The following is a 12,440-nucleotide window of genomic DNA, read 5'->3' on the forward strand; positions in this document are numbered from 1 at the left end:
TTATACAGTAAGTGAGGTTGAACCCAAAATGGACCCCTGAGGCACACCAGATGATATTCGAAGAAAATTTGATAAGTTGTCTTTGACCACAACTCTTTGATAATTGAATAGAACTGGCCGATACTTCATGAAAATCCATATTTGAACTCATTAATACAGTTTTTCACTATAAAAGGTTTTACAAAAACCGCAACACGTGTTTCGCTATACAATAGCTTTCTCTAGCGAAACACGTGTCGCGGTTTTTGTAAAACCTGTTATAGTGAACATCATACAATAAACTATAATAATGAGTTTTTTCACAGCTCTTTGAATTCCATTGAACAGTTAGTTTTCGAAGAAGGTGCAAGTTTGACTAGAGTCTAGAGATTCCAAGTGATGTTAGTATTGATACAAGTAATTTACCTACGGTTGACCATGTCAACTGTTTTTTAAAAATGTGACATAACTAGGACTGTAATTTCATCTTTACCTCTGGCTCTGCGAATTTCGTCGGTAATATTCAACAATGTGTTTTGAAAGTTGAGATCAGGAAACAGACTAGAAGATATTTTGATTTTGAGAGTGTATATGTATAGTCACGTAGAACTTGAGAGAGATATGGTAGAATACTATTTGGTCTTGGGTCTTTCAACTCTTTTGGACTATTAATTTTTGCTTTTGGTATAATGTTAGCTTAGGCCCAATAATCAGGAATTATATTATTTGAACAGAAGTTGCATATGTGTGTTACTTTGGAAGAATACATTTTAGTATCATTTTCAAATGCATCACAACTATCGATCGCATTTGATTTGATGGTGTAGAGATTTTTTTTAATTTCCTTTACAGAAAGTGGCTCCAGGTTCAAAGTTTAATGGTTCATAGAGTCTTGATCGGGTAGGTTGCCAGAAATATTTTTATTACCAACATTCATTTGGCCTAAGAGTTTCTATATTTTGTTATTGATTTACTCCAAGAAAAATTTTGTTGTTGAAATGTTCGATACAAACAAACACATAAATTTGCTAATCGATTAACTCACCAATTATGATTTGTAAGCAATAGGAAATGAGAGCAATAAGTGATTTTCTTGTAAATATGTGCCCATAATCCCCGTGTCTGAACTATTTTCCGGGTTTGTTGACCTTGGCTTGCATTAGATTTTTATGCCTGAAATTTCGTCTGCAAGTTCTGTGTATAATCTATACATGTCTGTTTGGTTATGTGCATGATCTATACATGTCTGTGTGAAGTGTTTGTGCTAACACATTTAATTTTTTTATTCCTTTCTTTGAAAGTTTTGATTTTTTATATGGTGATGAAAATGTAGTTAGGTTAAAAAATATGGTTTCCCATAAATTTGTCTGTCCCGAATTTTTTTCAATTATGACATTCTTATGGCTGGAATTGAAGACTCTGACTAGAAAATACAAACCACAGAAAAGAATGAGGATTTCAAAAGAAACAGCAAGGTATATCATTAGTACTACATTTGTCAAAAAGTGTAGTTCAGTCTTCCTCTTGAAGATGATCACTTGGTGATTGAAACACGTGTAGAGGTGTTGAAAATAACGGTTTGGTGTTGGGATGAAACTCCAGTAATATTCACATCAAAATTGACATTGAAAAATTTTTTTTAACCTTAAGCACCCTGCATTTCAAAAGTCAAGAAACTGAGTACGGTCCTGCCCACTTTCAGAATCATTATGTTCATCTATCGTGGTTCTAGTTAGTATTGAAAGAAATAGTGTGCAAGAAAATTCTATCCGTTTCGTTTTACTTCAGGCCCCGAAAGTGAAACAAGTGTCTAGTCATATCGAAATACGAGTAAAAGTTGTACTTTTGAATATTACTGGAATTTTATCTTCAAGAGGAAGATCAAACTTTAATCTTCCTCTTGAAGATGATCACTTGGTGATTGAAACACGTGTCGAGGTGTTAAAAATAACGGTTTGGTGCTGGGATAAAACTCCAGTAATATTCATTACTACACCAAAGGATGAAAACAGTGCATTACCTGTACTTTTGACTTGAATGTTTAATTTATTTACTTGATACACTCCGAACTATACTCTTTGGAGGTTGAAATGAACTCCTAGAGTATATTGGGATTTTTGTGTTTCTAGACAAATGAATTGATAAAAAACGTCATGATTATTCATTAATTATAGCTCAATCCATTCGTGTGAACTCTTCCAAATTTGTATCTTATTCTCTCAGAGAACCGGCTCTTAGAGACTCAAAACACTCCTAATTCATGATGAACCTCATTTATGAGGTTATTGGGTTATCCCACCGGGAATTCAAAGGTTGGAGAATTATGGGAAACAACACTACACATCAACAACTTTATAGTTTTTAGCGATTTTTCGAAGTATTTTTTCGAAAAATGGATAAAAGTTTTTCGTGTTTGAAAATATAAGAAAAAATTATATCTTTTGTCACGTTTCAAATTTCCTCTCACCCCTGTCACTCATTGGGGTAGTCTATCCTATAATATGACCCCGTTTGAATTCAAATAAAAAATTGTTAAAATGCATAAGTATATTTTTTAATGATTGGTACCAATTAAAATACTTACTTTCACTAATATGTAGTCGAGCACGTTATTTTTTTTTCACAAAAAATCCAATCAACAAGTTTGTCAAATTTGTTTTAGCGAGATTAATACAGATGCGATAACAAAAGTGTTAATGTTCTCAATTAGGTAGATTTGGTGATAAAACTCATATTGTAACTTGACTTTAGATGTTGGTACTGAAATATTGTTGAATATTTTGTTCCATTCGATATTTGTTGACGGTAACAAGTGGCAATTCATTTGTGACCTGAATATGATCCAGAAGACTACGCCAAAAATATAAGTATGTAAGTTTTACATCAATTTTACTTTTTGTTAGTTCAACGCATTTCTACTTTATATTCTCACCACACTTCCTAACCAATCTAATATAAAGCAATTATTTTTCGAATATTTACCTATTATTTAGGTACTATAGAAAATAAACGAAACCGCATGTAGTTCACATCACAAAACACTTACATCTTAAAGCTGTTGTCACCGAATTTCTGGTTTCCATTTGGAACTGATCAAGATGTTGAAATAAATCACGGTCTGCTGAACCTTTCACTGCTACACATTTTTCCAACACATTGTCTATGTACTTAATCTTATCAAGGCTTCATATCTAACTCAATAATATCTCACCCAATATTAAGATTTCCGACAAACACAAATTACGGCAACAATGAGTAGATTCATTGCAATCTACCAGGTGTACTCAATGGTTTCAAATTTTTTTTAACTTGTATGCTCTGGAAAAAAGATCGGTGGTGTTTATATAATAACTCATTAATATTTCAATTACAAATCACAATAACAACATTGGAATCTACCAGGTCGATTCGATTCTCAGAGATTTACGTTGATGACCTATGGGTCTTGTATGTGTTTACTGAGAACACTTTTATTGCAATCCCCACAACTCATTTCGTAAATATTAGACTTTTTTATTCCATTTCGAGTACGAATACTTTTGAAAGCCACTTTCATATTAAATTTTTTGAAAATTTGGACCATTCCGTTAGATTATTTTGGTTCATATGGAAGAACTATATTGAGCATTTTTTTAAGGGAAACGGATTTCATTCAAACATAGTTGATAAGTAAACTAAAAAACCAAAACTTGGAGATTGACTTCGTAAATCACCGATCTTTCAAAAGTGGTGGGCTATAAAAGTAGGTATATTATTTTTGGATATGCCTTATCCAATATAAAATTTCGGAAAATTGCATCAAACTGTTGAACCCGCGATATATGATGATAGATTTGTTTCGATTTTTCGAGAGAGAAAATGTTAATATCAATGATCAACGTATGATTTCAGAAATGTGAACACAGCATTGTTTACTTCTTATAAATATATTAGATGAAGCAAATACGAAATTTTCTGTGAAACTTGTATGAATTTTAATTAGTTATTAGAGAAAAATTCAGTATTATAATTTTCCTTGGGTGAACAAAAGCTCACCTTGTTAATGTTAAGGCATTTGTTACTTAAGATCGTCTTCTGATGACGCTAACTCGGTTGCTAAAACTTGTGTACTCCAGAGGTATCGATTATTGATTCTTCCTGGCTTTTTTCAAAAATAACTGCCAACATGCTATAATTACTCAGGAATGACTTATTTAATTTCCAATAATGAACTAGTGTGGGATAGAGAATCGAAAGAGCGATAAAACAAAGTATTGAAGAACTCTTCTTCCTATTTGAAAAAACAGTTGATAGTGATAGTTCGTACTGGAACCTCTGGCGTAAAATGGATCTATTGAAAGCACTTTCCCAACACCAAAACAACATATTCAGTTGATAGTGCCCTATCAGCCATGAGTGATGCAACATAACTGTCTTTTTTATCAAAAAGTACTGAAAATGGTGCCTTTTTACATCCGAAAATTACGAGGAGCGGAACATTTTACCACCATACGGTATAAAGTATTATTTTTACAGCTCTATATATTTTGAAATAAGATTTATTTCTGAAGAATATCTCGAATCAGAGTAATATCATCAAATTTCGAAACAAGAAGTAGGTACCTAGTCTATAGAACGCATTTAAAAATATTTTCTATTTTTGTTATGTCATTCAATTTCAAATATGCCGGAGTGGAAAAAAATAAAAGAACTGTCGCAGATGTCACTTGACCCGAGATTGAACTCAAAACCTTGGGCACAGTAGCTCAGAGTTCTAACAACTAGGTTATAAGTTAGTATGACATAAAACTATTTAGATTTTCAATCGCTTTCATTTCGTTATTAAATGAAGAACTTTTCAAAAATATCAATTTCTTTGTCACATCACAAATTTTTTGTGGGGTACACCCATTTTCACTTCACGAGTATATGTTTTTACAGTTCAATGAATAGGTTTGTCATTTCAGAATATATTTTGAAGTAGGAAATTCTCAAGGCTTTCTTGCGATTGAAAATAATTGAAAGGCAACTGTGAAGTTATGAAATTGCTCATCGGTGATTGGTCTCAAGATAGTGAGTTATGAATCTGGTCAATTGTGATTGGTTCAAAGGTGTGAGTTATGTATCATTTTGGGTTACTAAACAAGATACTGTAAAATAACTAATATATTTATATTATAATATTTAATGGTAGGGTAGGAAGGGTTAATGGGGATCACTTGAGCATTAATTGAAATAAATAAATAAAAATAAACTAAATTTGTATTGCAACCGCTTCATAACAAAATCTACTTAATAGGCTATCATTTGAGATCAGTAATCATCACTTCAATAATCATCTTTGGGAAATAGAAAAAACACTATTTTGATTCCCATTGCACTGAAGTAATGGTAATTGTGGTCACCTTGTAGGCAATGAGAATCATACAAAAATCTAACACAAATCGCATACATAACCCTTGACCGACTCCCATCCCGTGCAATCTGCGTGAGCCACCAAACCACATGAGGTACACCTGTACCAAACCTCATTATTTCGGCCAAATTCGTTGCAGATTAAGCACGTATTCCCTGCGTCGTCAGCATCATCTAGCTCATCGTCTTGGCATATAAATCATCAATAGCCACGTCTGAAACAGAGGTATCATTTGATTCCTGGAGAACCTTCCTCTTTACTCTTTCGGTTCCCTTCTTCGGCACTTTAGTCTCCTTTCCTTGATCCTTGAGCTTTTCCTTTTCCCTTATCCTTGGCTGGGCAGACGGTTTTACTCTTCTTGTTTTCTTTTTCTGAGAAGTTTTCTTTTATTGGCGTGGATGTTAAAATTTTGGTATGCTGCTCTTGGCGACTTTGTCTAGTATTGTGGGTATTGCTTTTCTCTGGCAACTTAAATAATTTCGACACAATATCAAGACTAGAGGCTGCTGGAGCAACGTGTTTTGATGTGCCAGGGACTGGTGAATATACTGGACCAGGTACTAGTGAAATACTTTCCACTGATGGGCCAGGGCTAGACAATCAACGGCGCTAGAAGTTCTTGGTGGCGTCGGTGGTAACAGGGAATTAACTTGCATTGATGTGCCAGGTATTAAAGAGATTTCTTGGCCTGGAGCTGGGCTATTAATTGCAACTGATTCATCGAAATTTTGAATGGCAACAGTTTCTGATCGGAGCAATTCAGCTGGTAGAAAATCTTCATCACAAAATACGTCGGGATTCATCGGATAAATACCTGTAGGTCTAAATCCCGACTCTCCTTTACTAATGGCCGCAACGTTATTAAATTTCTTCCGCAATGAAGATGCTACTTCGTAAGGTGTGATCTTTTCTGCGAGGTGACTTCTCATGTATAAATCGCACTCCTTTTTGTGGTCCAAAAAACGAAATGTTAAGAGGTTACATCTTGTGGGATGTATGCGGAGGTAAAGAAAGCATATAAATATGTTTGAGTTTGCAAAACTCATAGACAGGAAGCGAAATGTAACTTGCATCATTGTCTAGAATCAGCAAAACAGGTTCTTCGGCAGAAGGTTTAGCGTGATGCTTGAAGAGCGAGAGCCATTCAAAAAAGAACTTCTCATTAATCCTGCCGTTGTCAGAGCATTTATAAAGAGCTCCTGCTACCCCATCCTTCTCAAGAAGTGAACTCAACCTTTCCCGAGGAAAAATAAACATAGGTGGGATGAATCCACCGGCACTGTTCATTGCACACATTAACGTGATGTTTTTCCTCTCTCCCAGCTTGTGATTGAACCCACTCTTCTCCGCCCTCTAGCAGCTAGTTGGCGGTTGGAAGGTAGTAGATACCTAATGCCCGTTTCATCACAGTTGTATATGTTTTTTGGGACAAATTTATGTTTTGCCATCAGTTCGCCCAGCAGCTGATAAAATAGCTGCACCTCTGTTTTATTAAATGCCGTGATCCTATTTATGCTGGTAGCTTCTGGTTTTTTAACAGATAGGTATATCATTTTTGTCCATGAGAGATAACAACCAGTCATGACCAGCCATTTTCGAAGACTGATTAAAATTGTGTTTCAAGTTCAAGTTTTCGGCATATTCGAACGCCACTTTTCTTATTTCTGTAGCTGTGCATCCATAGAAAATATTCGCCATCTTCTTTATCAAGTCAGCCAATTGCTTTTCTTGTTCAGCGCTAAGCACAGTCAGCCGCCCTAGACGTGATGCCAAGTTATTTTTTTTATTGAATCTTTTCTGTAGACTCCAGAATGGAATATACGAAAAAATATTCAAATACTTAAAAAAGAGGAATGAAATAATGCATTCAACATTTAAAGGGATTCGTTTCTATTTCACCATTTGGCAACATCGGTTATAGCTAATAGAGGACAATGAATGTGTTACCTGTATGAGACAAACAAAGATGACATATTTCAGAGGCGTGCTGTTTTGTTTACTTATGTTCCGAGTTCCGAGACATTCTGTGACATATGACATTTTGTGCACCTAACCTATCTTCCTCTATATAAATAAATAACAAAACAACTGTTTTTTATGTGGCTTGTGGAGGTGGTATTGAACTATAATTTATATTTTGCCTTAATTGTTGATTTATAAACATAATTTTCCTTTTTTAAAGTAGAATATCTAGGTATAGTCGAAGTAACCGTTATAGTAATCTTAAAGGTGTCGGCGAAGTCAAAGGCCAAAAAAACCAATACAAAGGAATTATGCCGCAACGAATTAGTCCATGTGGACTGAAGAATTGGCGGTTCGTATTGAATAATTTTTACTAACCGAGTTTTATGATTGGCTGAAGAGTCATAAAATTAAATTTGAAGTCATGTTACGGTGACCAACAGAATGTAGCGATGAGTTCCGCGTTGTGTGTGTTATTAAAGGGGAACTGCTGGAAGATAGGGGGCACTATATCTTTTACTTGAACTATACGTATATTTCAACTTGATATAGGCGCTGTTGCCAATATGTGAATTAGAAACAAATCCCTTTAAAAATTAAAACCCAACATTTGAAACATCAATTTGAATACTTTTCGAAGTGAATTTGAAAAACTCATGAATTAAACTCAACTTTATTTTGTTCAAACTTGCATTTGCTGTAATAACCCAAATTGAGGAACATTCCCCATTAAGAATATAATGACTGGCCTTGGTTCATTATGTGTACTGTACATTAAAATGGATATAACATAGGTACCATGAAACATACTACGAATACCTATATAAAACACAATTGGTACCATAAACTCATTTTACCCAAAAGATACTTCTGGTTAATTTTGTCCGATGCTTTATAATCAATGGAACGGTGCTTGACGCAACAGCAAATTTTGAAGTACTTAATGTCACTTTTTTCAATACTCCTGTCAACTTCTAAAATCTCACATTGAATGTACATACGATATTTCAACAGTTGAATTCAATTTAAATGAAGGCAACCGGAAACCTAGTCATTAATGTTCAAATCAATCTCAAATACCTACCTAATCTGTAAAGTATCTGTAAACAGCAATTAAGATCCCTTAAAATATTTTATTATATACAGCTTTCCATTTAATGAGAACAAATAATTTTACATGGTTTTAGGTACAAAAGTGCCGGCATTTCAGAAAACTCATTAATTCTACTAATGATTTACTATGATTATCTTGAAAGATAGTTTTATCATCCCTTGTTTGTCTATGTTTGTAACTCTGAAGTTGATGACACTGAATACTTTGAACAATAAACTTTATTCGATAGAAGTTCATGGATAAATGTAAGATCATTGTTCTGACTTTACCTGTAAATTAGGTATTATTGGAAATATCCAGTCTGGAAAAACTAAATTTAAATCAAAAATTTTTCTCTGTGAAAATAACTCGTATCTTTTTTTTCAACAACCTCACAGCTAACTCGTACATATTATCAAAGATTTACAAAACTTTAAATATAAATATACAGAATGTAACAATTTTAAACTAAATTAACGAAATAAACTCCAACATTCTCCCCTTCAGTAATGGGAAATGTTCCTCAATTTGGGTTATTACAGTAAATGCAAGTTTGAACAAAATGAAGTTGAATTTAATTCATGAGTTTTTCAAATTCACTTCGAAAAATATTCAAATTGATGTTTCAAATGTTGGGTTTTAATTTTTAAAGGGATTTGTTTCTAATTCACATATTGGTAACAGCGCCTATATCAAGTTGAAATAATTTATACGTACCTAGATATTCTACTTTAAAAAAGGAAAATTATCTTTATGAATCAACAATTAAGGCAAAATATAAATTATAGTTCAATACCACCTCCACAAGCCACATAAACAACAGTTGTTTTGTTATTTATTTACATAGACGAAGATAGGTTAGGTGCACAAAATGTCATATGTCACAGAATATCTTGGAACTCGGAACATAAGTAAAGAGAACAGCACGCCTCTGAAATATGTCATCTTTGTCTCATACAGGTAACAGATTCATTGTCCTTTATTAGCTATAACCGATGTGGCCAAATGGTGAAATAGAAACAAATCCCTTTAAATGTTTAATGCATTATTTCATTCTTCTTTTTTAAGTATTTAAATAATTTTTTAAAGAAAAAGGTTGAAATGATAAATTTAAAATGCGTTGTTTTAGAGCTCTTTTATGAAAACTACTTGATTTTCGTCAGGAGGAACATTCCCCATTGTCCCATCAACAATTACTCATCTTTTCGTTCTGGTCGTGTACTGGCAACACACAAAATCTTGAAACTGGTCTTCGGAAAATTATTATCTTGGCTGTCATAACGTCGGCAACACGTAATATTTTTCCTTTGAGCCAACAGTTCCGAGATGCGTTAGGTTCATATATGAGAACAATATCATCTTTTTTGGGAAGATTCTGTTCATTCGTTCAATTTTATTTATATCCTGATGATATTAACTTGTTATAATGCAACCTACGAGAAAATTATGATAAGAGCCCTTTAGTACAACATGCAGCACTTTTACGGTGTTGCAATACTCTCCGGGGAATATTGAATCAGTTGTGGGTAATGAGAAGTGCCGAGTGTATTCTAACTATTCACCCTCAGGTTCATACCAGCTACTGCCTGATGTGAGACGAATATCGCCCGAAAAAAGGAGAAAAAACGGATGATATTTTTCTTCGAACTCCGCTGAATTTATCCAAACTACTCTGTTAAGATGGTTGTTTTGATTATTGGAGTTCTTGCTGGAATGATGCCCTCCCTATTTTCGAATCTCAAGATCATGCTGACTTGCTGCACCAATACAGAAATCTTTGCCGGACAAATGCAGAAGGCTGTCATTCTTGATTCATCGCATCTGCTTAGGACACATAATTCTCGGACCGGATGATCACTTACCCCGCGGAGTGGGGAGAAGACCCATCCTTTCATACCATCAATTAAGTTGTTAAATGTGTTGAAAGACAGAGATGGTGGAACATAAACGATTATTTAAAAAAAGAAGCAGAATGCTACGGAGCACTTATAAACCAGGAAATTCATTTCTGAAAAGTTTTCTTCAAACTGAGTGGCTTCAAGAACCTCAGAATTGTTGCTAGTGTCGATTGCAAGTGTTATACAACCATCAATTCCATTGGTTCGGACTTCCATTGTCTAGTATGATACAATATGATTTGAAATCCCTGAAAAAACAAGAAAAAAATAAAAATTGAAATGAATAGCTGAAAACAACAATTATATTAAGCAAAAAAACTTCAAAATAAATAACAATGAAATAAAAATTGGGCAAGAAATTGAAAAATGAACAATGAAATGAACTAAAAATTAAAAGATTTCAAGCCAAGTTACTTTACGACGTTTCGATTGTTAGTAATCACAATCGTCTTCGGGTGATAACTGGACTAGTCCTCCCAGAGATGATTATTTATAGGTCATTCGAATGCTATCCCCTCATTCCTCTCTCTGCTTCACCGGTTTAACGAGAGATGACCGTTTGGCGGGAGTTGACCGTTTTTCGCTTGATTATGGGTTTCCGTATTGGACAACATATATGCAGCTTCTTTGAATTACCCTCTGAACCAGTGTTCCTCCCTGTGGATGATCTCAGCTTGCGACCATTTGATGTTATGTTGATGAGTCCAAACATGCTCTGCTATTCCCGATTTGTAGGTTTTTGCGAACTTTCAATGGCCTCTTAGTTTCAACGATATAGGATTTGCTGCAATCACAGGGTATCCGGTAAATGCAATTCTCGGAATTGCAGTCTGCGTTGGATGGCCTGGTTTTTGTGAGGCTGTTACGATGGTGTTTCCGTATCAGAAGCAGGTTCTGATGTTGAACTTGGACCCAATTCTTCTTATCCTTTCCATCAATCCTCTGATGTAGGGAAGTGCGAGCACTGGTTGTGACGGATTATCTTTCTTGCGAGGCCCTTGCTGTCTTCTAGTCAAAGTCTGTTCCACCATCAGTTTGGAGTAATCATTCCGTTGAAGATCTTTTTTGATGATGCCTAGTTCTTTTTCGAGACCTGCCTTCGTATTATACAGCCGGAAAGCACGGTCTACTAGGTCTTGATGATTCCTCTTTTGGTAGATTGATGGTGGTAGCTGCCTACCCTTTTTTTATTATTCAACTTCTCATTCAGATCTGTCAGATGAAAAGTTAATTTTTTGAAAGTTGTATTTGATCATAATCGTTTGGAATTTCTCAATATTTACAAAAATCTGTCCTCACTTTTGATTCAGAATAAGTAAGTAGACAGAAAAATAGGATTGTTTGAATTTAGTATTTTGATATATTTGAAATATATTTTATGAGTAATATTTATTGCATGCTAAGAAATTTGTATTGGATATAATTGATTTCTTCGAATTGAATGAAGCGTCGAATTGAAGCCTTGAATTGAATGAAGCGTCGAAACTAGGGATACAGCCAAGTCAGCAAGTCTATTGGACTATGTTATAGTCCAAGAGGGAAGTGAGGTAGAGAATGGTATTACACCTCAAAACATTTCTGATCACGATATAGTATATTGTAAGTTGAGAGTACGTGAAAAGCAACAGGATCCCAAACTCTGTACATACAGGAGCTTCAAAGCCTTCAACCAAGATCTTTTTCAGGTAGATCTGTTCAATACTTCATTTTTTAATAAATATGACCAAGAAAGTATTAAAGAGAAAGTTACATATTTGGTAAATTGTTTGAATAACTTATTTGATAAAAATAGGCCAATAATTACTTCCAGAGTAACAAAATCGAAAGCTCCATGGCTGACGGATGTGATAAAAATAATGATTGCTGAAAGAGATAAAGCTTTGGCAAAATTTAAGAGAACAAAATCACAAAGGCACTTGGATTTCTATAGGCAAATACGTAATCTAATCAACCAAGCTATTAAAAGAGAAAAAAAAAGCTTATTTCGCCCATGAATTTGATAACACTTCACCAAAGGACATGTGGAAAACTCTCGAGTCTAACAAATTCATACCTGAAAAGAAACATGATATACCGGAAATTTTGAAAAACCCTCAGGAATTGAATAGGTATT

General features: G+C 34.3%; 2 protein-coding genes across 5 annotated transcripts in view; one reads left to right on the forward strand and one right to left on the reverse strand.

Moving 5' to 3' along the window:
• LOC111514832 (polyamine-transporting ATPase 13A3) overlaps positions 1–3,168 on the reverse strand; it is a 53,336-nt gene extending 50,168 nt beyond the window's left edge. The window contains exon 1 of one of the 2 annotated variants that reach the window (XM_074184523.1): positions 3,026–3,168. In XM_074184523.1, the coding sequence (XP_074040624.1) occupies positions 3,026–3,062 (37 nt within the window). In that variant the 5' untranslated portion in view covers positions 3,063–3,168. The remainder of the gene's footprint in view (positions 1–3,025) is intronic. The other variant, XM_074184520.1, reaches the window with a different exon arrangement.
• Positions 1–12,440, forward strand: part of LOC111505133 (uncharacterized) — a 67,917-nt gene that overhangs the window by 18,766 nt on the left and 36,711 nt on the right. Inside the window, exon 1 of one of the 3 annotated variants that reach the window (XM_074184528.1) lies at positions 2,713–2,850. The exons of 1 other annotated variant lie outside the window; for it this stretch is intronic. In XM_074184528.1, coding sequence (XP_074040629.1) covers positions 2,849–2,850 — 2 coding nt within the window. In that variant the 5' untranslated portion in view covers positions 2,713–2,848. Of the gene's footprint in view, positions 1–2,712; positions 2,851–12,440 lie in introns of those variants that run through there. One more of the 3 variants, XM_074184530.1, reaches the window with a different exon arrangement.

This window comes from Leptinotarsa decemlineata, unplaced genomic scaffold (assembly GCF_025532065.1).
Source record: "Leptinotarsa decemlineata unplaced genomic scaffold, Ldec_3_MD MMD2_tig00026354_RagTag_RagTag, whole genome shotgun sequence".
Lineage (NCBI taxonomy): Eukaryota > Metazoa > Arthropoda > Insecta > Coleoptera > Chrysomelidae > Leptinotarsa > Leptinotarsa decemlineata.